This window comes from Coregonus lavaretus (genome assembly GCF_964263955.1).
Source record: "Coregonus lavaretus genome assembly, chromosome: 29".
Lineage (NCBI taxonomy): Eukaryota > Metazoa > Chordata > Actinopteri > Salmoniformes > Salmonidae > Coregonus > Coregonus lavaretus.
This window is the reverse complement of record NC_140016.1, coordinates 7230335-7258007: the sequence shown is the minus strand read 5'-3', so window position 1 is coordinate 7258007 and position 27673 is coordinate 7230335. Positions and strand designations below refer to the sequence as shown.

Genomic DNA, 27673 nt, shown 5'->3' with positions numbered 1-27673 from the left:
TGACACAACACTACTGACACAACACTACTGACACAACACTACTGACACAACACTACTGACCCAACATTACTGACACAATGCTACTGACCCAACACTACTGACACAACATTACTGACTCAACACTACTGACACAACACTACTGACACAACACTACTGACACAACACTACTGACCCAACATTACTGACACAATGCTACTGACACAACGCTACTGACACAACACTACTGACACAACACTACTGACCCAACACTACTGACCCAACACTACTGACACAACACTACTGACCCAACACTACTGACCCAACACTACTGACCCAACACTACTGACCCAACACTACTGACCCAACACTACTGACCCAACACTACTGACCCAACGCTACTGACCCAACGCTACTGACACAACACTACTGACACAACACTACTGACCCAACACTACTGACACAACACTACTGACACAACACTACTGACCCAACACTACTGACACAACGCTACTGACACAACACTACTGACACAACACTACTGACACAACACTACTGACCCAACACTACTGACAACACTACTGACACAACACTACTGACCCAACACTACTGACCCAACACTACTGACAGAACACTACTGGCACAACACTACTGACACAACACTACTGACACAATACTACTGACACAACACTACTGACACAACACTACTGACACAACACAACACTACTGACAAGCTCATTGGCCTTCCTTTACCCCAGTAAAGTAGTTAAGTGAGTTCATAGACTGTCCTCTTAAGCAATCCCACTACAATGAAATCCCAGAAGGAATGGTTACTCAGGACATTTAAGACGTTTCAGAAAGATGAAAATGTCTGAATTGAATTTTGAATGATTAAATGTAGGAAACTGAATGGGCTAGTCTTTGGGACCTACAGCCCAGGGGGAGACAGGGACTCCTTTTCCCCAGGCAGGACTCTCCCTGGGCGGGTAGGAGAACAGAGCAGTCCCCCTGACCCATGACTCACACATGGGTCCATTTGTACTGAGAAATATTTAATGATGAGGCAAAACCACTAGACACACAGACACAAACACACACATACTGAGGGAGAGATGATGCAGGGAGCGAACAGAGGATGAATGTTTCAGTGCAGTGAGATGCTGTGGTTGAATAAATCATGACACTAGATAGACATGATGGGAGCAACATTACAGACTACTCTAACAGCATCCGCCTGATGGAACAAGTGGCTTACAAATGCGTGTGTGTGCGTATGACAGGTTGAGGGGTCACCACGGAAACAAGCCAGTCAGACTCCTAGATGACAAAGGCAAAGTCTTCTCATGCTTTGTTGATTTCAAAAAAGCTTTTGACTCAATTTGGGGATTAGGGTCTGCTATACAAATTGATGGAAAGTGGTGTTGGGGGAAAACATACGACATAATAAAATCCATGTACACAAACAACAAGGGTGCAGTTAAAATTGGCCAAAAAAAAGACACACATTTATTTCCAAAGGGCCGTGGGGTGAGACAGGGATGCAGCTTGAGCCCCACCCTCTTCAACATAAACTACCATTCAAAAGTTTGGGGTCACTTAGAAATGTCCTTGTTGTCGAAAGAAAAGCAATTTTTTGTCAATTAAAAAAACATCACATTGATCAGAAATACAGTGTAGATATTGTTAATGTTGTAAATGGCTATTGTAACTGGAAACGGCTACAGAGGCCCATTATCAGCAACCATCAGTCCTGTGTTCCAGTGGCACATTGTGATTAGTAATCCAAGTTTATCATTTTAAAAGGCTTATTGATCATTAGAAAACCCATTTGCAATTATGTTAGCACAGGTGAAAACTGTTGTGCTGATTAAATAAGCAATAAAACTGGCCTTCTTGAGACTAGTTGAGCATCTGGAGCATCAGCAATTGTGGGTTCGATTACAGGATCAAAATGGCCAGAAGCAAATAACTTTCTTCTGAAACTCGTCAGTCTATTCTTGTTCTGAGAAATGAAGGCTATTCCATGCGAGAAATTGCCAAGAAACTCTCATACAACGATCTCATACAACGATGTGTACTACTCCCTTCACAGAACAGCGCAAACTGACTCTAACCAGAGTAGAAAGAGGAGTGGGAGGCCCCAGTGCACAACTGAGCAAGAGGACAAATACATTAGAGTGTCTAGTTTGAGAAACAGATGCCTAACAGGTCCTCAACTGGCAGCTTCATTAAATAGTACTCGCAAAACAGCAATCTCAACGTCAACAGTGAAGAGGCGACTCCGGGATGCTGACCTACTAGGCAGAGTTGCAAAGAAAAAGCCATATCTCAGACTGCCCATCTTAATCTTTTATCTTTATTGGCCAGTCTGAGATATGGTTTTTTCTTTGCAACTCTGCCAAGAAGGTCAGAAGGAGAAGGCCTAGAAGGGGAAAGACAGGAGGGGAATAGAGAGAGAGAGACAGTATGAGAATAGAGGAGAGAGACAGTAGAATAGAGGAGAGAGACAGTAGAATAGAGAAGAGGGACAGTAGATAAGAGGAGAGAGACAGTAGGAGAATAGAGGAGAGACAGTAGAATAGAGGAGAGAGACAGTAGATAAGAGGAGAGAGACAGTAGGAGAATAGAGGAGAGAGACAGTAGAATAGAGGAGAGAGACAGTAGGAGAATAGAGGAGAGAGACAGTAGGAGAATAGAGGAGAGAGACAGTAGAATAGAGGAGAGAGACAGTAGAATAGAGGAGAGAGACAGTAGAATAGAGGAGAGAGACAGTAGAATAGAGGAGAGAGACAGTAGATAAGAGGAGAGAGACAGTAGGAGAATAGAGGAGAGAGACAGTAGAATAGAGGAGAGAGACAGTAGATAAGAGGAGAGAGACAGTAGGAGAATAGAGGAGAGAGACAGTAGAATAGAGGAGAGAGACAGTAGAATAGAGGAGAGAGACAGTAGAATAGAGGAGAGAGACAGTAGAATAGAGGAGAGAGACAGTAGGAGAATAGAGGAGAGAGACACAAGGAGAATAGAGGAGAGAGACACAAGGAGAATAGAGGAGAGAGACAGTAGAATAGAGGAGAGAGACAGTAGAATAGAGGAGAGAGACAGTAGAATAGAGGAGAGAGACAGTAGAATAGAGGAGAGAGACAGTAGAATAGAGGAGAGAGACAGTAGAATAGTGGAGAGAGACAGTAGAATAGAGGAGAGAGACAGTAGGAGAATAGAGGAGAGAGACACAAGGAGAATAGAGGAGAGAGACACAAGGAGAATAGAGGAGAGAGACACAAGGAGAATAGAGGAGAGAGACAGTAGAATAGAGGAGAGAGACAGTAGAATAGAGGAGAGAGACAGTAGAATAGAGGAGAGAGACAGTATGAGAATAGAGGAGAGAGACAGTAGAATAGAGGAGAGAGACAGTAGGAGAATAGAGGAGAGAGACAGTGGGAGAATAGAGGAGAGAGACAGTAGGAGAATAGAGGAGAGATACAGTAGGAGAATAGAGGAGAGAGACAGTAGAATAGAGGAGAGAGACAGTAGAATAGAGGAGAGAGACAGTAGAATAGTGGAGAGAGACAGTAGAATAGAGGAGAGAGACAGTAGGAGAATAGAGGAGAGAGACACAAGGAGAATAGAGGAGAGAGACACAAGGAGAATAGAGGAGAGAGACAGTAGAATAGAGGAGAGAGACAGTAGAATAGAGGAGAGGGACAGTAGGAGAATAGAGGAGAGAGACAGTAGAATAGAGGAGAGAGACAGTAGAATAGAGGAGAGAGACAGTAGGAGAATAGAGGAGAGAGACAGTAGAATAGAGGAGAGAGACAGTAGAATAGAGGAGAGAGACAGTAGAATAGAGGAGAGAGACACAAGGAGAATAGAGGAGAGAGACAGTAGAATAGAGGAGAGAGACAGTATGAGAATAGAGGAGAGAGACAGTAGGAGAATAGAGGAGAGAGACAGTAGAATAGAGGAGAGAGACAGTAGAATAGAGGAGAGAGACAGTAGAATAGAGGAGAGAGACACAAGGAGAATAGAGGAGAGAGACAGTGGGAGAATAGAGGAGAGAGACAGTAGGAGAATAGAGGAGAGATACAGTAGGAGAATAGAGGAGAGAGACAGTAGAATAGAGGAGAGAGACAGTAGAATAGAGGAGAGAGACAGTAGGAGAATAGAGGAGAGAGACAGTAGATAAGAGGAGAGAGACAGTAGAATAGAGGAGAGAGACAGTAGAATAGAGGAGAGAGACAGTATGAGAATAGAGGAGAGAGAAAATAAGTGTTGAAGAGGTAAAGTTTAGAAAGTATGATTAAGACAAAAGAGACACAAAAGAGAATGATAAAGTGCGTTTAGATGTTCTCATCAGACACTCAAACTCACAGTTCTGACATGATCAGTGGATCGGAGGATTGACCCTTTGAAGCTTCCGTACTGTTGGAAATTCACTCTGTAAGGTGGTGTGAAGTTTTCTTTTTAGCTGAAGTAGTTGTGGTTGTAATAATATTTTGGTCGCTACAGGGATTACTTAAAAGTTGCGTTATTATTGCTTTGCTGCTTTTTATTGGTTTATTTTTTAACTTAGTGGGAGGATGATTGTGTGTTTAATTGTACTAAAGTGACAAACAATCCCCCTCATAATTTGATGAAAGCGTGTTATCATTCAATTAGATAGATATGCCGTCTGTGTTTGTAATTATGTACACCTATTTTCAGCCGCCGGGCTCGGAGTGTGTGTGCGTGCGCGTGCTCGTGTATTCCACCGTCAGGCTCGAAGAGGCCATGCAGCCATTTTACAGAAATTCACTTCCACAGTAATTTGTGTTGCTCTGGGTAATTACGAGAGATAGAGAGAGAGAGAGATAGATGTTTTTATTTCATGAAACCAAAAAGGAAAAATGTGTAGGCCTTGTAATTTTCTGTGTGTTTAATATGTGCAGCTTTGTTGTCTAATGGTAGCAGACTAGCAGCTCTAAACTGCCTGGAACAAGTGAATATGGGCCCTGGTCAATTATAGTACACTATAAAGGGAATAATGTGCCATTTGGGACAACATATAATAATGAACAGAGTCAGGGCCACAGAATCATAAATGCAGAGTTATCAACACAGTTATATTTGTTGAGTACAGGGAGAGTGGTGATGAATATGTGAATCAGATCAGACAGGTGAAAGCAGAAGCTTAGAGGTCCGGCTGCTGTCAGGCTGCTGTCCAGCTGCTGTCAGGCTGCTGTCAGGCTGCTGTCCGGCTGCTGTCAGGCTGCTGTCCTGCTGCTGTCCGGCTGCTGTCCTGCTGCTGTCAGGCTGCTGTCCGGCTGCTGTCAGGCTGCTGTCAGGCTGCTGTCAGGCTGCTGTCAGGCTGCTGTCAGGCTGCTGTCCGGCTGCTGTCCTGCTGCTGTCAGGCTGCTGTCAGGCTGCTGTCAGGCTGCTGTCCGGCTGCTGTCCTGCTGCTGTCAGGCTGCTGTCAGGCTGCTGTCCGGCTGCTGTCCTGCTGCTGTCAGGCTGCTGTCAGGCTGCTGTCCGGCTGCTGTCCTGCTGCTGTCAGGCTGCTGTCCGGCTGCTGTCAGGCTGCTGTCAGGCTGCTGTCCGGCTGCTGTCCTGCTGCTGTCAGGCTGCTGTCCGGCTGCTGTCCTGCTGCTGTCCGGCTGCTGTCAGGCTGCTGTCAGGCTGCTGTCAGGCTGCTGTCCGGCTGCTGTCCTGCTGCTGTCCTGCTGCTGTCCGGGTGCTGTCCTGCTGCTGTCAGGCTGCTGTCAGGCTGCTGTCCGGCTGCTGTCCTGCTGCTGTCAGGCTGCTGTCAGGCTGCTGTCCTGCTGCTGTCCTGCTGCTGTCAGGCTGCTGTCCTGCTGCTGTCAGGCTGCTGTCCAGCTGCTGTCAGGCTGCTGTCAGGCTGCTGTCCGGCTGCTGTCAGGCTGCTGTCCTGCTGCTGTCCGGCTGCTGTCCTGCTGCTGTCAGGCTGCTGTCCAGCTGATGTCAGGCTGCTGTCCGGCTGCTGTCAGGCTGCTGTCAGGCTGCTGTCCGGCTGCTGTCAGGCTGCTGTCCGGCTGCTGTCCTGCTGCTGTCAGGCTGCTGTCAGGCTGCTGTCCGGCTGCTGTCCTGCTGCTGTCAGGCTGCTGTCCGGCTGCTGTCCTGCTGCTGTCAGGCTGCTGTCAGGCTGCTGTCCGGCTGCTGTCCTGCTGCTGTCCGGCTGCTGTCAGGCTGCTGTCCGGCTGCTGTCCTGTTGCTGTCAGGCTGCTGTCAGGCTGCTGTCCTGCTGCTGTCCTGCTGCTGTCAGGCTGCTGTCCTGCTGCTGTCAGGCTGCTGTCCTGCTGCTGTCCTGCTGCTGTCAGGCTGCTGTCAGGCTGCTGTCCGGCTGCTGCCCGGCCGGTGTGTGACTGGTCTCACAGGGGAAATGTGTTTTGTTGTTCTTCAGTGACCTGATGGCGGCTCAGACCTCAGAAAAGGTGGGTGGGAGATCAAGGCTCTGTAGGGTTGGGAGCTCCTCCAGGACTGACTAGTCAACTGGGTTCGGCTGGTTTAAGAGGGCTTCAAAGTGTTCACCCCACCTCTGGACTATCTTAGTTTGGTCGTTTAAGGGAGTGGACCAATCTGCACTTCTGAGGGGACAGAGAGAGCAACTTGCTGGGCCATGGGTTGTCTTCAGGGCATCATAACAACATGTCATATCTCGCGTAATGAGGACATCCCTGATATCAGAGCGCCTGATGACAATCATGTAGTTATGAGGTGCCAGTGCTTTGATCGCGGGTGCATCCAGGAGGTTTTGAATTTGTTTTTCATTTGGAACATGGTGTTGGTGATGGTGAGTTCATGTTCAGCACAAAGGCTTAGTAATCTCAATCCATTTGCATTGGCATGACCAACGCAGTGCTGTCCTAAGACTCCACTCCATATCTCACAGTATCTCCCCACTCTTGCGTTGAAGTCACTCAATAACAAGATTTTGTCATTTTGGGGTACTCTGTGGAGGGCCTCGTCCAGCATCTCGTAAAAGCAGTCTTTTGCATATTTTTTCTGATGGTATAGTTGGTGCATAAGCACTGAAGAGTGGCATGCTGCTTTTCAACAAGGGGAATGCGGAGTGACATTAGTCTTTCGCTAATGCCAGTTGGTGTTTCTTTGAGATTTGGCAGTTCTTCACGGCAATGCCCACACCATGCAGATGTTGCCCTTCTGGGGGGTATCCCTTCCAGAAGGTGTAGCCCTCCCTTTCCTCCCTGAGCGACCCTTCACCCAGGAGTCTGGTCTCACTGAGAACAGCAATGTCGATGTTATATCACTTCAGCTCTGCTGCGATGAGTGCAGTCCTTCATTTGGGCCTTTCGGTGCCATGGCTTGAGTCCAAGAGAGTCCTTATGCTACATGTTGATACCGCTGAAACGGGATGTCCTGATAGGTGCGGTAGCCTATCTAGGAGAGTTAAAGCGGGCAATGTTTAGGACACCTTTTCTAGGCCTTTCCCCAACTGGGATGAGCAGTGTGGTTCCTAAAACGGCCTGCTCAGATGTACAGCGGTCTGTCGGGAGCAGCTGCCACTCAAATCCCAGCTGCTGATGACCAATAGCCCTGTGCTGTTACCGTGCAGGGGCCTGGCTAGGAGCTTCCTCATCATTCAGTCCTGCCCCCATTACCAAGCACCCTGTCGCCAGTAGACTTTCTTGGTGCAGGAAATCTAGGTGGAACTCGCTGAAGAGCAGTAGTGGATACCTGCGCACTGAAATTATTTAGAGGGACATGGGGGATGTGCTTGTCCCAACGTCACTTCTTCGCTGTTGGAATGGGCTCCGGTGACAAGGAAAAAAATCCAAGACACCCAACACCTCCCCACAGCTACAGGAGGCTGCCGGAGCTCCAGTCTGTCAAAGGACCACCTGTTGCACGTCGCCAGGACGTGTCCACTTAACGTGGGCCTGTGCACCGCACCTCTGGGGACCACTACAGCTCCGAGATCCCCTGCCGAGTGAGCCTGGGGCCACGGGGACGCCCAGTTAACGTGTCACGAGAAGAGGCTGTGTACTGGCAAGGGAAGGCTTATACACAGAGCTGCTTCCTGGTTTACCACAAGGGCTAGCCAGCGGCAGCAAGCTGTAAGCATATATACATTACCGTTCAAAAGTTTGGGGTCACTTAGAAATGTCCTTGTTTTCGAAAGAAAAGCAATTTTTTTGTCTATTAAAATAACATCAAATTGATCAGAAATACAGTGTAGACATTGTTAATGTTGTAAATGGCTATTGTAGCTGGAAACGGCTGATTTTTTTATGGAATATCTACATAGGTGTACAGAGGCCCATTATCAGCAACCATCAGTCTTGTGTTCCAATGGCACATTGTGTTTGTTAATCCAAGTTTATCATTTTAAAAGGCTAATTGATCATTAGAAAACCCTTTTGCAATTATGTTAGCAAAGGTGAAAACTGTTGTGCTGATTAAAGAAACAATAAAACTGGCCTTCTTGAGACTAGTTGAGTATCTGGAGCATCAGCAATTGTGGGTTCGATTACAGGCTCAAAATGGCCAGAAACAACGAACTTCCTTCTGAAACTCATCAGTCTATTCTTGTTCGGAGAAATGAAGGCTATTCCATGCGAGAAATTGCCAAGAAACTGAAGATCTCGTACAACACTGTGTACTACTCCCTTCACAGAACAGCGCAAACTGGCTCTAACCAGAATAGAAAGAGGAGTGGGAGGCCCCGGTGCACAACTGAGCAAGAGGACAAATACATTAGAGTGTCTAGTTTGAGAAACAGATGCCTAACAGTTCCTCAACTGGTAGATTCATTAAATAGTACCCGCAAAACACCAGTCTCAACGTCAACAGTGAAGAGGCGACTCTGGGATGCTGACCTTCTAGGCAGAGTTGCAAACAAGTCCAGTGTCTGTGTTCTTTTGCCCATCTTAATCTTTTATTTTTATTGGCCAGTCTGAGATATAGCTGTTTCTTTGCAACTCTGCCTAGAAGGTCAGCATCCCAGAGTCGCCTCTTCACTGATGACGTTGAGACTGGTGGGGCAAGACCATCAAGGCTTGCATCTACATACTGCTTAAAGCTATCCAGACTGAATAAATTATGTTTGTGAATGATGTGACAATGGTGGTAACTGTTTAAAAAAAAATCTAAACTCTTAAGTGTTTGTTTGTAGAGTGATTCAATTGGTTTCAGAATAGTAGCTCCTGCTTGTGACCAGCATGTGAGGCAATATCTCAGACGTGAGAAGATCACAGCATGCATGTATAGTTTGGTGGCCTCCAGAGGAAGGTAAGGTCTTATAAACCTAAAGTTGGATAATCCAAACTTGACCGTGTTTACCACCTTCTTCACAACTTGGAGTCCAAAATGACGCCGAGATACCTGAAGTTAGACACAACTTTCATTAACAAGAACAGCTCGTTGGGAAGAATCAATGAATTTTTTAGAGAAGTACATACAAACAGTCTTGTCGATATTTAAATTCAAACAAGAATCAGTCATCCATTTTAGAAATGTGCACCTTAGCTTCAGTTAACTTGGTAACTTGTTGTCTGTTTTTTGAGTGGACATGCAGGACTGTATCGTCTGCATACATCTGCATGTTAACTTGTGGGCAAACAGGTGGGAGATCATTTATATAGATGGTAAACAGAAGGGGGCCTAATATTGACCCTGTCACGCCCTGGCTCTGGGGACTCTAGTATGTTGAGCCAGGGTGTGAGTTTTCATTTGTTTTTCGTTTCTAGTTGTTGTATTTCTATGTTGGCCAGAATGGTTCTCAATCAGAGGCAACGAGTGTCAGCTGTTGCTGGTTGTCTCTGATTGGGAACCATATTTAGACAGCCTGTTTTCCCACAGTGGTTGTGGGATCTTGTTCCTGTGTGGTTTGTGTTAGACCGAGGACGTCACGTTATCGTTTGTTGTTTTTGTTCGTGTTATCATCATCATTATTTAATAAATATGTTAACTTTTCACGCTGCGCCTTGGTCCTCTGTACCCGACGATCGTGACAGACCCTTGTGGGACCACAATGTTATAGTAAAGAGAGTCCGACTGAGTGTCCCCCAAACGAACCCTTTGGCTTCTGTTTGTCAGATAGGAATACATCCAACTATTGGCTTCAATGGACACATTAAGGATAGTTTGGATAGGAGGACCTCATGATTCACAGTATCAAAGGCCTTTTTAAGATCCAAAAAGACGGCGCTGACTTCACCACCTATATCCAGTTTAGATTTAATGCACTCCAGAAAATAGCAGAATGGTCACCCTGATTGAGGTGATCAGTCAGATGATCAGCCACCCATCTTTCAGCTACTTTCGATAAGACTGGAAGAATGCTTATAGGTCGGGAGGGTTGAAGTAGGCATGCTGCTTCCCTCAAACCACTGCAGAACTGCACCAGACGCATCACAACACCCTGGGTGGTACACACACACACACACACACACACACACACACACATGCGAGTGCGCTGCTGCTCTCATTGCTATCTGATTAAACGCAGCTCTCTTCAGTCAGGAGCCAAAAGCACGGAGTCTTAGACTGTTTTCTGGTCTCCTATCTTTCCAGGTTTTTCCTCAAGTTCTTCCTGAAATGCAACCAGAACTGTCTGAAGAACGCAGGGAACCCACGAGACATGAGACGCTTTCAGGTGGGAGAGAGAGAACCGTAAAACCACATTTAACATAATTTCATTAGACACAACAGTAATGCTGTTTGATGGAAGCTTTCAGGTCCTGTCTCACATGTCCTTGTCTGTCCCCCTGCCCCCTTTTCCTCTGTCTTCTGTGTCTCTTGTCCCTGTCTGTCCCAGGTGGTGGTGTCTACCACGGTGAGTGTGGACGGTCATGTCCTCACTGTCTCTGACAACATATTTGTCCACAACAACTCTAAACACGGTCGCCGGGCCAGGAGACTAGACCCCTCAGAAGGAACACCCTCGTACCTGGAGCATGGTAAACACACACACTTTCTTTCTCATCTCTGGTACAGTTTATTAACCGCTAAGGATGATGACTGCATTACTGTAACGAATTACTCTCTCTCTTTTCTCTCTCTCTTTTCTCTCTCTCTCTCTCTCTCTCTCTCTCTCTCTCTCTCTCTCTCTCTCTCTCTCTCTCTCTGTCTCTGTCTCTGTCTCTCTCTCTCTCACTACTCACTCACTCACACTCTCTCTCTCTCTCTCTCTCTCTCTCTCGTCATTAACAGTCTCTCTTTCTTTAATTAGAACAGCTTCTCTCTCTCTCTCTCTCTCTCTCTCTCTCTCTCTCTCTCTCTCTCTCTCTCTCTCCTCTCTCTCTCCCTCTCTCTCACCCCCTCTCCTCTCCCTCCTTTTTCCCTCTGAGATTCTTAACTCTCAGTGAGAGAACAGAGAGAGGAGGAGAGGATGAGAGCAGCAGTGAATCCTGTATTCTCCCAGTGGCCGGCTCTTGTTAGAACTGCCATAGTGTTTTATGAGGACCATGTGTCGTAGCAGGACTATGGTGCTTATGAGGCCCCAGGAAGCTTAAAGACAACGCTGAGCTTATTTCCTATGAGACCTGGCTGGGTTTATCCTCCAGCCTCTATCGCTCTCTCTCTCTGCCTCTCTCCCTCTCTCTCCCCCCAAAGCTTTTCCCAGGTTAACACACACAAGCACACTCGCTCGCACACACAGACACACACACACACACAGACCCAGACCCCTAATACTTTGTAATGATTTAGAGCCTGCTCAGATTCCTCCAACTCAAAGTAATCCAGTTAGATTCTCATTAACTTTTCCCTGACGGTAAATAACAGGAACATATTTTTCCTGTGTGGAACGACCTCAACCCCAGGGACCATCATGATCAAACTACGAGTGGATTTGGGTGATAGCGCACACTAGATTACATTAAGATTCAGCGTTAAGGTTTAAGTCGCTGTGATGACTATTTTGTGTCCCAAATGTCCCAAATGGCATCCTGTTCCCTATATAGTGTAGTATTTTTGACCAGGGCCCATATGGAGAAGGAGGGAGGAGGAAAGAAGGAATAGAGCAGGGGGAGAACAGAAAATTACAGGGAAGAGAGTGGGGAGCGTGGGGGAGGATAGGTGTGAGAGTAGAGATGAAGGATAGAAGGGTGCATGGAGGGGAGAGGAGAGGAGAGGAGAGGAGAGGAGAGGAGAGGAGAGGAGAGGAGAGGAGAGGAGAGGAGAGGAGAGGAGAGGAGAGGAGAGGAGAGGAGAGGAGAGGAGAGGAGAGGAGAGGAGAGGAGAGGAGGACCTCTATGTGTTTTGTGAAGTATCAGGGTCTGTTTGAGGCAGTACTAGGAAATCAGCGCACAATGATATGTATTGAGGTATCAGGGCTTGTGACAGGCAGTACTAGATGAGCAATGAGCAACGAACACAACAGATGGCAGAGAGGAAGACCCCAAATGTGAATCATGGATTCATGTTTCACCATCTGGTTGACACACACACCATCAGTGTCTATGAAAAGACTCGCAGGATGAAGAGGAGGTGAGATGAAGAGGGAGAGAGTTAGAGGAGGGAGGGGAGAGAGAGGAGGGAGGGGAGAGAGAAGAGGGAGGGGAGAGAGGGGAGGGTGAAGAGAGAGAGGAGAGGGAAGGATGAGGGAGAGAGAGGAGGGTGAAGAAAGAGAGGAGAGAGAGGCAGGAGAGAGACAGGGAAAGAGCAGAAGTCATTTTGTAGTAAAGTGGATTACCCTGCTTTGGAGAATGACATCATGTCTGACAAGCTGAGGATCTGTAAAGTAGAGGAGATTAAGCCTTTATTTATTATTTATTTGTAATTCCACTGCTGTTCTTTTCTCCAATCTGATCCAGTAATCTAAAGCCTGTAAGGTCCAGGGGCCAGTATTACGCCTCACAGCAGGCCTAGTTATGAATTGGAGAATTTAGTTTTTCTCTTCATAGAATCAATCAGAATGGAGAAATTGTAGTGTAGGAGTTAAAGCTACATTTCTGATGTCTCTCTCTCTCCCCTCCCCCCATCCCCCCTCCCTCCACAGCCACCCCCTGTATTAAGGCGATCAGCCCCAGTGAGGGCTGGACTACAGGTGGGGCCACAGTCATTATCATAGGAGAAAACTTATTTGATGGACTCCAGGTCATATTTGGTACCATGCTGGTCTGGAGCGAGGTCAGTAACACATTAATCAGTGTGTGTGTGTGTGTGTGTTTGTGTGTATCTGTGTGTGTGTTTGTGTGTGTGTGTCTGTGTGTGTGTGTGACTGTGTTTGTGTATGTGTGTGTGTGTGTGTCTGTGTGTGTGTGTGTGTGTGTGTGTGTGTGTGTGTGTGTGTGTGTGTGTGTGTGTGTGTGTAACCAACAGATATATATTTTTGAAATCAGTGAGTCCATGGGGCTCAAGACTGTGTTAGCCCTCTGAGCTAAAAAAAATTGTGCATTTACAAACCACATACTGCCTTCCATGTCAACTGAACATTTTATATGGCTCTTAATAAGTCTATGTGTTTCACTTTGATACAGTGAATTTGGAAAGTATTCAGACACCTTCCCTTTTTCCACATTTTGTTACGTTACAGCGTTATTCTAAAATTGATTAAATAATGAATTTTCCTCATCAATCTACACACAATACCCCATAATAAAACATGTTTTTCATAATTTGTGAAAATTTATAAAAAATGTAAAACAGAAATACCTTATTTACATAAGTATTCAGACCCTTTGCTATGAGACTCGAAATTGAGCTCAGGTGCATCCTGTTTCCATGTATCATCCTTGAGATGTTTCTACAACTTGATTGGAGACCACCTGTGGTAAATTAAATTGATTGGACATGATTTAGAAAGGCACACACCAGTCTATAGTCCCACAGTTGACAGTGCATGTTAGAGCAAAAACCAAGCCATGAGTTCGAAGGAACTGTCCTTAGAGCTCCGAGACAGGATTGTGTCGAGGCACAGATCTGTGGAAGTGTACCAAAAAATATCTGCAGCATTGAAGATCCCCAAGAACACAGTGGCCTCCATTATTCTTAAATGGAAGAAGTTTGGAACCACCAAGACTCTTCCTAGAGCTGGCCGCCCGGCCAAACTGAGCAATCAGGGGAGAAGGGCCTTGGTCAGGGAGGTGAACAAGAACCCGATGGTCACTCTGACAGAGCTCCAGAGTTCCTCTGTGGAGATAGGAGAACCTTCCAGAAGGACAACCATTGTTGTAGAAAATTGTCGTTGTCCTCAGTCAAACACAAAGTATTTTCAGAGTTTTTGTAGAATTAAGATAGACTTTATTACAATCAATATAGCCGAGGGGGTCTGCAGAGCATCTCGGCTATATTGATTGTAATAAAGTCTATCTTAATTCTACAACAACTCTGAAAGTACTTTGTTTGTTTGATAATTCTCTACAACACAATCTCTGCAGCACTCCACCAATCAGGCCTTTATGGTAGAGTGGCCAGATGGAAGCCACTCCTCAGTAAAAGGTACATGACAGCCTGCTTGGAGTTTGCCAAAAGGCACCTAAAGGACTCTCAGACCATGAGAAACAGGATTCTCTGGTCTGATGAAACCAAGATTGAACTCTTAGGCCTGAATGTTTTTTTGTTTTGTTTTTTTAACCTTTATTTAACTAAGTAAGTCAGTTAAGAACAAATTCTTATTTACAATGACGGCCTACGCCGGCCAAACCCGGACGACGCTGGGCCAATTGTGCACCGCCCTATGGGACTCCCAATCACATCCGGTTGTGATACAGCCTGGAATCGAACCAGGGGGTCTGTAGTGACGCTTTAAGCACTGAGATGCAGTGCCTTAGACCACTGTGCCACTCGGGAGCCAGACCAGCATTGAATGCCAATCGTCATGTCTGTAGGAAACCTGGCACCATCCCTACAGTGAAGCATGGTGGTGGCAGCACCATGCTGTGGGGATGTTTTTCAGCGGCAGGGACTGGGAGACTAGACAGGGTTGAGGGAAAGATGAACGGAGTAAAGTACAGAGAGATCCTTGATGAAAACCTGCTCCAGAGCGCTCAGGACCTCAGACTGGGGCGAAGGTTCACCTTCCAACAGGACAACGACCCTAAGCACACAGCCAAGACAAGGCAGGAGTGGCTTCGGGACAAGTCTCTGAATGTCTTTGAGTGGCCCAGCCAGAGCCCGGACTTGAACCCGTTCTAACATCTCTGGAGAGACCTGAAAATAGCTGTGCAGCGACGCTCCCCATCCAACCTGACAGAACTTGAGAGGATCTGCAGAGAAGAATGGGAGAAACTCCCCAAATACAGCTGTGCCAAGCTTGTAGTGTCATACCCAAGAAGACTCTAGGCTGAAATCGCTGCCAAAGGTGCTTCAACAATGTACTGAGTAAAGGGTCTAAATACTTATGTAAATGTGTTATATCAGTATTTATTTTATTATTTTTAGCAAAAATGTCTGAAAACCTGTTTTTGCTTTGTCATTATGGGGTATTGTGTGTAGATTGATGAGGGGAAAAGAACTATTTAATACATTTTAGAATAAGGCTGTAACGTAACAAAATGTGGAAAAAGTCAAGGGGTCTGAATCCTTTCCGAGTGCACTGTATAGAACATGTTATGGGGTCTGTAATGACAAGTGAAGTAGATATGTAATAATATAACCTTTTTTGTCCCCTGTCCCCCTCCATAGCTGATCACAGCCCACGCCATCCGGGTGCAGACTCCCCCTAGACACATCCCCGGGGTCGTAGAGGTCACGCTGTCATACAAGTCTAAACAGTTCTGCAAGGGCACACCTGGACGCTTCATATACACAGGTAAATACACCTTCATTTAAAACACGTGGACACTTCATATACACAGGTAAATACACCTTCATTGAACATGCCTGGACACTTCATATACACAAGGGAGGAGAGGAGAGGAGAGGAGAGGAGAGGAGAGGAGAGGAGAGGAGAGGAGAGGAGAGGAGAGGAGAGGAGAGGAGAGGAGAGGAGAGGAGAGGAGAGGAGAGGAGAGGAGAGGAGAGGAGAGGAGAGGAGAGGAGAGGAGAGGAGAGGAGAGGAGAGGAGAGGAGAGGAGAGGAAATTGAGTGGAGAGAGGAGAGGAGAGGAGGGGAGAGATGGGAGGAGTGGAGAGAGGAGAGGAGAGATGAGAGAGGAGAGAGAGGAGAGGAGAGGAGAGGAGAGGAGAGGAGAGGAGAGGAGAGGAGAGGAGAGGAGAGGAGAGGAGAGGAGAGGAGAGGAGAGGAGAGGAGAGGAGAGGAGAGGAGAGAGGAGATGGGAGAAGGGTAGAAAGGACTATGGGATTACCATGGTCGGCCATCTTGGCCTTCTGCTTGGTGGTTGGCTCCAGTCTGTGTCCAGTTAAAAGTGGTAATCATAGAGGACTGACATGGTGTGGCCTGGCAGCCGGCAAGGGAATGGCACATAGACACACACACACACACACAACATACACAGATTCACACACACATACACACTCACACACACACTGGGGACAGCTGGTATCACTAATCAACTTGTGTTGGGGAGAGGAAACCACATGCTGCCTGCTCACAGACCTAATTAATTCAACACACACCCTGCTGCCACTACTGGAATATACACACATGCACACGCACACGCACGCACACGCACGCACGCACACACACACACACGCACGCACACGCACACACACACACACACACACACAGGACAGGTAAGTGGTTAGAGAAAAGGAAACTGTGCTTACACATCCCTATTCACGTGTAAAGCTGTTTTTATGGCATATTCTGGACAGCCTGCTTTTCTCTCCTTCCTTCCCTCCCCTCTCTCTCTCTCTCTCTCTCTCTCTCTCTCTCTCTCTCTCTCTCTCTCTCTCTCTTTTCTACAAATCCATTTCAGTGTATCACCATTCATCAAAGAGGCTACAAGCCCTTCCTCCTGTCTGTTAGGGGCTGTAAAAGCTGTGAGGTGCTGGCTGTAGATTGGGTTTGTTTCCCAAATGGCACCCTATTCCCTACATAGTGCACTACTTTTGACCAAAGCCCTATGGGTCCTGATTAAAAGTAGTCCTCTATGTAGGTAAAAGGATGCCATTTGGGACGCATCTTTGAGGTGCATGATGATGAACATCTCCTCTCGTTCAGAAGTCAATGCTTTCCTCTTCAGAATGTAGCCGCCACCGCTTAGCAACCTCTTAGAAACCGCGTATCACTACTGATATTAAAAGACCCTGCTACTGGAGCACATAAGAATAAAATAAAATGTTATTAGTCGCATGCACAAATTTTGTAGATATTATCGCAGGTGTATCAAAATACTTATGTTTCTAGCTCCAACAGTGATACTTAACAATACAAAACAGTACACACAAATCCCAAAAAAATACAAATAAAGAAATTACGAAATATCAGAATGAGCAATGTCAGAGTCCGGAATAAATATATACAGTGCCTTGCAAAAGTATTGTCTGGCGCAAACCCAACACCTCTCATCACCCCGAGAACACCATCCCCACAGTGAAGAATGGTGGTGGCAGCATCATGCTGTGGGGATGTTTTTCATCAGCAGGGACTGGGAAACTGGTCAGAATTGAAGGAATGATGGATGGCGCTAAATACAGGAAAATTCTTGAGGGAAACCTGTTTCAGTCTTCCAGAGATTTGAGACTGGGACGGAGGTTCACCTTCCAGCAGGACAATGACCCTAAGCATACTGCTAAAGCAACACTCGAGTGGTTTAAGGGAAACCATTTAAATGTCTTGGAATGGCCTAGTCAAAGCCCAGACCTCAATCCAATGGAGAATCTGTGGTGTGACTTAAAGATTGCTGTACACCAGCGGAACCCATCCAACTTGAAGGAGCTAGAGCAGTTTTGCCTTGAAGAATGGGCAAAGATCCCAGTGGCTAGATGTGCCAAGCTAATAGAGACATATCCCAAGAGACTTACAGCTGTAATTGCTGCAAAAGGTGGTTCTACAAAGTATTGACTTTGGGGGGGTGATTAGTTATGCACACTGTTTTTTTGTTTTATTTCTTGTTTGTTTCACAACAAAATATATTTTGCATCTTCAAAGTGGTAGGCATGCTGTATAAATCCAATGATATCAACCCCCAAAAAATCCATTTTAATTCCAGGTTGTATTCACCCCCCAAGGGGGGTGAATACTTTCGCAAGCCACTGTACACTACACTAGTGGATGTGGCTATTTCAGCCACACCCGTTGCTGACAGGTGTATAAATTGAGCACACAGCCATGCAATCTCCATGGACAAACATTGGCAGTAGAATGGCCCATACTGAAGAGCTCAGTGACTTTCAATGTGCCACCTTTCCAACAAGTCAGCTTGTCAGCTTTCTGCACTGCTAGAGCTGCCCCGAATCAGCCGCAAAGTGGTAGGCCACATAAGCTCACAGAATGGGACCACTGAGTGCTGAAGCGCGTAGCGCATAAAAATCCTCTGTCCTCGGTTGCAACACTCACTACCGAGTTCCAAACTGCCTCTGGAAGCAACGTCAGCATAAGAACTGTTAGTCGGGAGCTTTATGAAATGGGTTTCCATGGCCGAGCAGCCGCACACAAGCCTAAGATCACCATGCGCAATGCCAAGCATCGGCTGGAGTGGTGTAAAGCTCGCCGCCATTGGATCTGGAGCAGTCGAAACGCTTTCTCTGGAGTAATGAGTCTGGGTTTAGAGGATGCCAGGAGAACGCTACCTGCCCGAATGCATAGTGCCAACTGTAAAGTTTGGTGGAGGAGGAGTAATGGTCTGGGGCTGTTTTTCATGGTTCGTGCTAGGCCCCTTAGTTCCAATTAAGGGAAATCTTAACACTACAGCATACAATGACATTCTAGACAATTCTATGCTTCCAACCTTTGCGGAAGGCCCTTTGCTGTTTCAGCATGACAATGCCCCATGCATAAAGTGAGGTTCATACAGAAATGGTTTATTGAGATCGGTGTGGAAGAATTTGACTGACCTGCACAGAGCCCTGACCTCAACCCCATCAAACACCTTTGGGATGAATTGGAACGCCGACTGCGGGCCTAATCGTTCAACATCAGTGCCCAACCTCACTAATGCTGTTGTGGCTGAATGGAAGCAAGTCCCCGCAGCAATGTCCCAACATCTAGTGGAAAGCCAGAAGAGTGGAGGCTGTTATAACAACAAGGGGGGGGACCAACTCCATATTAATGCCCATGATTTTGGAATGAGATGTACTACAAGCAGTTGTCCACATACTTTTGGCCATGTAGTGTATATGTATATAATAGAGTGTATAGACAGTATGGACTGTATGTGAGTAGAAAAGGTGTGTACAGCAGTAGTTATATAGGATGAGCCTTGACTAGAAGTATATAAATATGAAATGGGTAAAACAGTAAACATTATTAAAGTGACCAGTGCTCCATTACTAAAGTGAACAGTGTTCCATGTACGTAGGGCAGCAGCCTCTAAGTTGTGGCCTACCACTGTTGTGTCGTCAGCAAACTTGATGATTAAGTTGGAGGCATGCATGGCCCCGCAGTCATGGGTGAACAGCGAATACAGGAGGGAGCTAAACACGCACCCTTGTGGATCAGTGTGGCGGAGGTGTTGTTGCCTACCTTCACTAACCTAGGGTCGGCACCGTCAGGTATTCCAGGACCCAGTTGCACAGGGCGTGGTTCAGACCCAAGGCCCTGAGCTTAGTGATGAGCTTGGAGGACACTATGGTGTTGAAGGCTGAGCTGGAGTCAATGAACAGCATTCTTCCATAGGTATTCCTCTTGTCCAGATGGGATAGGGCGGTGTGCCGTGCCATGGGGATAGTGCCATCCGTGGATCTGTTCGGGCAGTATGCAAATTGTAGTGGGTCCAGGGTGTCGGGTAACGCAGAGGTGATATGATCCTTAACTAGTCTCTCAAAGCACTTCATGATAACAGAAGTGAGTGCTACGGGGCAATAGTCAGTTCAGTTACCTTTGCTTTCTTTGGTACAGGAACAATGGTGGACATCTTGAAGCAAGTGGGGACAGCAGACTGGAATAGGGAGAGATTGAATATGTCCATAAACACTCCAGCCAGTTGGTCTGCACATGTTCTGAGGCCGTCTGGGCCGGCAGCCTTGCGAGAGTTAACACGCTTAAATGTCTTACTCACGTCGGCCATGGAGAACGAGAGCCCACAGTCCTTGTGAGCAGCGGTGGCCCGCGTTGGTGGCTCTGTGTTTTCATCGAAGTGGGGCGAAGAAGGTGTCTGGGAGTAAGACGTCGGAGCGAGGCCTCAGTGTCCGCGACGTGGCTGGTTTTCCCTTTATAATCCGTGATTGTCTGGAGTCCCTGCCACATACGTCTCGTGTCTGAGCCGTTAAATTGCGACTCCGCTTTGTCTCTGTACTGTTGTTTTGCCTGTTTGATTGCCTTACAGAGATCTGTTTGTACACGACCATGTTCCCATTCACCTTGCCGTGGTTAAATGTGGTGGTTCGCACTTTCAGTTTTGTGCAAATGCTGCCATCTATCCACCGTTTTTGGTTTGGATAAGTTCTAATTGTCGCAGTGGTAACAATATTCTCTATGCACTTCCTGATGAACTCAGTCACCGAGTCAGTGTATACGTCAATACTATTCTCATTAGGGGTAGTTGTTAAAATTTTTGGTGCGTATGCACACACTCGCCCACATGCACATACAAAGACCAATGCTCTCGCTCTGGCTTTCGCTCTCGCTCTTTCTCTGACAGACAGACAGACAGACAGACAGACAGACAGACAGACAGACAGACAGACAGACAGACAGACAGACAGACACATTAAGAGTAGTATTTCTGGGCCCAGTACTGATTAGGTGTGAAGCATCAGTCAGGAGGCTGGGGATGCTGTTAGAACAGGACAGGGACAGGAGAAGACTAAAATACAGCAACAGAATATTAACAAGCTGAAAGACTCTAACTATGTCCCAAATGGCTCCCTATATAAAGCCCATAGGGCCCTGGTCAAAAGTAGTGCACTACATATGGAATAGTGTGCCATTTAACTCCCATTCTCTCAAAGTTCTATCTGACTACAATTCCACAGGGGGGTGGAAAGAGCCAGAAGATGTTTGTCATTTTTATATCGGGAGGAACTGTGAAATGAAAGGACTTCAGTCTGTACCTGTATTACTGGCATTAGCGTCAATGTGTAGTAGATGGACCTTAGAAGCACACACACACAATCCCCCTCTCTCTCTCTCTCTCTCTCTCTCTCTCTCTCTCTCTCTCTCTCTCTCTCTCTCTCTCTCTCTCTCTCTCTCTCTCTCTCTCTCTCTCTCTCTCTCTCTCTCTCCATCTCTCTCTCTCTCGCCCTCTCTCTCCCTCTCCCTCTCCCTCTCCCTCTCCCTCTCCCTCTCCCTCTCCCTCTCTCTCTCTCTCGCTCTCACACACCAATACAATAACAGTAGAGTGCAGTAACGAGGTAGTCTATTTCTCTCTCTATTTCCCATTTGTGAATTCAGTATTTTATTGAGCTGCTGTGGAGTCTGCTGTTGATTAAAACTGGTGGATTCTCCTGGTAGAGATGGGGAGCACGCCACACACACATGCCCCCCCCCCCACACACACACACACTCACACACACATATATGCACACACACTCAGTGTACTCTCAGATACAGTACCTACAGTCAGTCACAGTTCCTAAACAACCTCCATATTGAGGGGATATTCAAATGAGATTCAGGGTTTAAACCGTCTCTCCTGCTAAATGGAATGGTAGGAAGGAATTGGAATGTCCAGATGGTGGAACACCTCATTCTAATCTACCCTGAAGAGCACTATTTGATTTACCGTATTGGTCCGAATATAAGACGACCCTGATTATAAGACGACCCCCCGTTTTTCAACACAAACATTTAGAAAAACAGATTTGCAGACTAGATTTGCCGAACAAAGAACTTCATTTTATTTTAAAATAACAATATTAAAAACACAGTGAATTAAACACAAAGGCAAACTATGTACAGTATGATTCAAAATTAATATCAAGCAATAATAAAGCAACATTTTTAAATAACAGAGAAAATACAGGCCACACATTTAACTAAACTTAACAAAAATTCGCCAAACTTCTCCTCCGATGTCTCTCTATCCCTCACACACGTCCTCTGCCCCGCTGTGTTCGCTCTCGCTGTCATCGCTCCCCAGCTGCTCCGCTTCCACCGGCTCCTCCCAAAGCACGTCGTCCTCGCTGCCGTCCAATGCATTTGAGATGCAACATTTTTTAAAGCCATCGATGATGCTCTGTGAGGGAATAGCATCCCATGCATGCAGGATCCATTCACACAGTAGACGGACTGACGGCTTCTGTATTTTCCCGGTCGGTGTGAGTGCGTGGTTGCCAGACAGGAGCCACTCTGTGTATTTTTTTCGCAGGTTATCCTTGAAAGGCTTGTTCACAACTACGTCCAACACCTGTAGCTGGCTTGTCATTCCCCCTGGTATGATCACAAGATCCCCGTTCATTGCTCGCACCTGACTTTTCACGGGCTCAGTCAGATGTCCGCGGAACGCATCCAGAACGAGCATGTTCCTCCTCTTCCTCAGTCCCCCGTAGCGTGCGCCCCACACAACCTTTAGCCAGTCCACTACAAGCCCCGACTCCATCCAGCCCTTCTCCTGGGCGCGCACAATAATGCCAGCTGGCATTGGGTCCTTTGGCACAGTCTTACGCTTAAGAATGACATACGGGGGGAGTTTGCTGCCACCAGCGAGACATGTCAACATGACAGTGACGCGGCTCTTCTCGTTGCCCGTTGATTTCACCAACACAGACTTTTCTCCCTTTCTATTGACAGTCACCGATGTTGGCATGTCGAAATAAACGGGTGTCTGATCAGCATTGCCGATCTGATCCAGCGGGTAGGAGTGCTTCTTCCTCAGGTTGATAATAAAGCGCTGAAACGAAAGCAGCTTCTCTCCGAAGTCTGACGGCAGGCGTTGGGCCAAACTCGTTCTCCGTCTAAGTGACAGTCCATTACGCCGCATCATCCTACGACACCAGCCGAGGCTGGCTTTAAATCCAGTGATGTTGAGCTCTCTGGCGATTTCCAGGGCCTTAACCTGGATGACAGCTCTGGTAATGGGCATTCCCTCAACTCTTTTTTCCCTGACATATTCAAAAACCCTCCGGTCAACCTCAATGAAACGACCACTTTGAGGACCACGGAAGGATTTTCGCTGACTGTTAGCATCTTTTAGACGTTGTTTTTCTGCTCGCCATCTTCTTACATTACACTCAGTGACCCCGAATGTCTTGGCAGCTTGGCAGTTGTTAGATGACTCTGCCTTATTGACAACCATTATTTTGAAATTGGCATCATAGCTCCTCCGCTGTTGTTTATTGACCTGGCCCACTTTTGAGCCACTTGTCTCTAAATGGTCAGCCTGTCTTTCCATCTTTAAACACCGGTAACGGGCTGGTTGTTAAGGACGCCTCTTCCCTCCGTCCGGAACGAATTTTTGGCGCCATCTGTGCCCGCGAATGTGTATTGACATTTAAAGGGAGCGCCGAAGAAGAGAAACTGCGCTCTGAATACTAGACCCCGAATATAAGACGACCCGACTTTTTTGGACCTATTTCGAGGGGAAAAAAGGCCGTCTTATATTCGGACCAATACGGTATGTTGATTATAGGATTTTCCATTTTGCACTTTTATGATGGGGTAGATTATGAAATATTGTTTGCTATAGGCCTAGTAATCTTACTGTAATCTTAATTCCTAGATTAGTTTAACTTTTGGTATTATCATAGGGAAATGTTATATTTACATACATTCATTCATAAAATTCTCAAGCATCTGTTTCAAAATAAAATAGGCAGGCTTTCCTCTATAAAAAATAAGTCATACATTCTATGGGTCTGAATTTCCTGCTGTTTTATCCTCTTAACATGTTCAAGTGATGTGTAATTTAGTCTGTCTGATCCTCCAAATAAACACAATCACCAGTTTATGGAGAAATTGATCAAAAACAAGATTGTATGGTAATGATTTAGGTTGGGGGAAGGGTCAGTGTGTACAATTTGTAAGTCGCTCTGGATAAGAGCATCTGCTAAATGACTTAAATGTAAAAAAAATGTAAATGTGTGTGTGTGTGAGTGTGTGTGTGTGTGTGTGTGTGTGTGAAGAATGAAGCAGTAATTCAATGGTATTGAACCTCCTGCCAGTTTCTGAATCGATCCATAGCTATCTCTCATGAGATCCCACCAGAACACTGGAGAACAGAGGGAGAGAGGGAGGGTCAGAGAAAGATGGAGGGAGAGAGGGACAGAGAGAGACGGAGGGAGAGAGGGACAGAGAAAGATGGAGGGAGAGAGGGACAGAGAAAGACAGAGGGACAGAGAAAGACGCAGGGAGAGAGAGACAGAGAAAGACGGAGGGAGAGAGGGACAGAGAAAGACGCAGGGAGAGAGAGACAGAGAAAGATGGAGTGAGAGAGGGACAGAGAAAGACGGAGGGAGAGAGGGACAGAGAGAGACAGAGGGAGAGAGGGACAGAGAGAGACGGAAGGAGAGAGGGACAGAGAAAGACAGAGGGAGAGAGGGACAGAGAAAGACAGAGGGACAGAGAAAGACGCAGGGAGAGAGAGACAGAGAAAGACGGAGGGAGAGAGGGAAGAAAATAAAGAATGAAGCATAAATATTACACAGAATGAGAGAGGAGGGGGTCAATCACAGAGACAGAGAGACAGAGAGAGAGAGAGAGAGAGAGAGAGAGAGAGACAGAGAGAGAGAGAGAGAGAGAGAGAGAGAAGGGAAGCATGGGTGAGAGCATCAAAGGTGATGGAACCAGTATTCTTACAGGAGGTTTCTTACAAAGTGTCCCTGTTCCTCATTCATACTACAGGGAGACAGATCACTGTCCTTTCGACCTCTCATCCATCTGTCTTCTTCCTCTCCTTCTCTCCTCCTCCCCTCCTTTCCTCCTCCTTCCCTCCTCCTTCTCCTCCTCCCTCCCTCCCTAACTCATACATACTCTCCCCTCTCCTCCTCCTCCCTCCCTCCCTAACTCATACATACTCTCCCCTCTCCTCCTCCTCCCTCCCTCCCTAACTCATACATACTCTCCCCTCTCCTCCTCCTCCCTCCCTCCCTAACTCATACATACTCTCCCCTCTCCTCCTCCCTCCCTCCCTCCCTAACTCATACTCTCCCCTCTCCTCCTCCTCCTCCCTCCCTCCCTAACTCATACATACTCTCCCCTCTCCTCCTCCCTCCCTCCCTAACTCATACATACTCTCCCCTCTCCTCCTCCTCCCTCCCTCCCTAACTCATACATACTCTCCCCTCTCCTCCTCCTCCTCCCTCCCTCCCTAACTCATACTCTCCCCTCTCCTCCTCCTCCCTCCCTCCCTAACTCATACATACTCTCCCCTCTCCTCCTCCTCCCTCCCTCCCTAACTCATACTCTCCCCTCTCCTCCTACGGCCCTCCCTCCCTAACTCATACATACTCTCCCCTCTCCTCCTCCTCCTCCCTCCCTCCCTAACTCATACATACTCTCCCCTCTCCTCCTCCTCCCTCCCTCCCTAACTCATACATACTCTCCCCTCTCCTCCTCCTCCCTCCCTCCCTAACTCATACATACTCTCCCCTCTCCTCCTCCTCCCTCCCTCCCTAACTCATACATACTCTCCCCTCTCCTCCTCCTCCTCCTTAACTCATGCATACTCTCCCCTCTCCTCCTCCTCCTCCCTCCCTAACTCATACTCTCCCCTCTCCTCCTCCTCCCTCCCTCCCTAACTCATGCATACTCTCCCATCTCCTCCTACGGCCCTCCCTCCCTAACTCATACATACTCTCCCCTCTCCTCCTCCTCCTCCCTCCCTCCCTAACTCATACTCTCCCCCTCTCCTCCTCCTCCCTCCCTCCCTAACTCATACATACTCTCCCCTCTCCTCCTCCTCCCTCCCTCCCTAACTCATACATACTCTCCCCTCTCCTCCTCCTCCCTCCTTAACTCATGCATACTCTCCCCTCTCCTCCTCCTCCTCCCTCCCTAACTCATACTCTCCCCTCTCCTCCTCCTCCCTCCCTCCCTAACTCATACATACTCTCCCCTCTCCTCCTCCTCCCTCCCTCCCTAACTCATACATACTCTCCCCTCTCCTCCTCCCTCCCTCCCTAACTCATACTCTCCCCTCTCCTCCTCCTCCCTCCCTCCCTAACTCATACATACTCTCCCCTCTCCTCCTCCTCCCTCCCTAACTCATACATACTCTCCCCTCTCCTCCTCCTCCCTCCCTCCCTAACTCATACATACTCTCCCCTCTCCTCCTCCTCCCTCCCTCCCTAACTCATACTCTCCCCTCTCCTCCTACGGCCCTCCCTCCCTAACTCATACATACTCTCCCCTCTCCTCCTCCTCCTCCCTCCCTCCCTAACTCATACATACTCTCCCCTCTCCTCCTCCTCCCTCCCTCCCTAACTCATACATACTCTCCCCTCTCCTCCTCCTCCCTCCCTCCCTAACTCATACATACTCTCCCCTCTCCTCCTCCTCCCTCCCTCCCTAACTCATACATACTCTCCCCTCTCCTCCTCCTCCCTCCTTAACTCATGCATACTCTCCCCTCTCCTCCTCCTCCTCCCTCCCTAACTCATACTCTCCCCTCTCCTCCTCCTCCCTCCCTCCCTAACTCATGCATACTCTCCCATCTCCTCCTCGGCCCTCCCTCCCTAACTCATACATACTCTCCCCTCTCCTCCTCCTCCTCCCTCCCTCCCTAACTCATACTCTCCCCTCTCCTCCTCCTCCCTCCCTCCCTACTCATACATACTCTCCCCTCTCCTCCTCCTCCCTCCCTCCCTAACTCATACATACTCTCCCCTCTCCTCCTCCTCCCTCCTTAACTCATGCATACTCTCCCCTCTCCTCCTCCTCCTCCCTCCCTAACTCATACTCTCCCCTCTCCTCCTCCTCCCTCCCTCCCTAACTCATACATACTCTCCCCTCTCCTCCTCCTCCCTCCCTCCCTAACTCATACATACTCTCCCCTCTCTCCTCCTCCCTCCCTCCCTAACTCATACTCTCCCCTCTCCTCCTCCTCCCTCCCTCCCTAACTCATACATACTCTCCCCTCTCCTCCTCCTCCCTCCCTAACTCATACATACTCTCCCTCTCTCCTCCTCCTCCCTCCCTCCCTAACTCATACATACTCTCCCCTCTCCTCCTCCTCCCTCCATCCCTAACTCATACATACTCTCTCCTCTCCTCCTCCTCCCTCCCTCCCTAACTCATACACACTCTCCCTCTCCTCCTCGGCCTCCCTAACTCATACTCTCCCCTCTCCTCCTCCTCCTCCCTCCCTCCCTAACTCATACTCTCCCCTCTCCTCCTCCTCCCTCCCTCCCTAACTCATGCATACTCTCCCCTCTCCTCCTCCTCCCTCCCTCCCTCCCTAACTCATACTCTCCCCTCTCCTCCTCCTCCTCCCTCCCTCCCTAACTCATACTCTCCCTCTCCTCCTCCTCCCTCCCTCCCTCCCTAACTCATACATACTCTCCCCTCTCCTCCTCCTCCCTCCCTCCCTCCTTAACTCATACATACTCTCCCCTCTCCTCCTCCTCCTCTCCCTCCCCTCCCTAACTCATACTCTCCCCTCTCCTCCTCCTCCCTCCCTCCCTAACTCATACTCTCCCCTCTCCTCCTCCCTCCCTCCCTAACTCATACATACTCTCCCCTCTCCTCCTCCTCCTCCCTCCCTCCCTAACTCATACTCTCCCCTCTCTCCTACGGCCCTCCCTCCCTAACTCATACATACTCTCCCCTCTCCTCCTCCCTCCCCTCCCTAACTCATACA

General features: G+C 47.7%; 1 protein-coding gene across 1 annotated transcript in view; it reads left to right on the top strand.

Moving 5' to 3' along the window:
- Positions 1-27673, top strand: part of ebf1a (EBF transcription factor 1a) — a gene marked incomplete at its 3' end in the record, with an annotated part of 78367 nt that overhangs the window by 23843 nt on the left and 26851 nt on the right. The window contains exons 7-10 of the mRNA XM_084146981.1: positions 10504-10585; positions 10748-10889; positions 12932-13062; positions 15559-15685. Of these exons, the coding sequence (XP_084003107.1) occupies positions 10504-10585; positions 10748-10889; positions 12932-13062; positions 15559-15685 (482 nt within the window). The remainder of the gene's footprint in view (positions 1-10503; positions 10586-10747; positions 10890-12931; positions 13063-15558; positions 15686-27673) is intronic.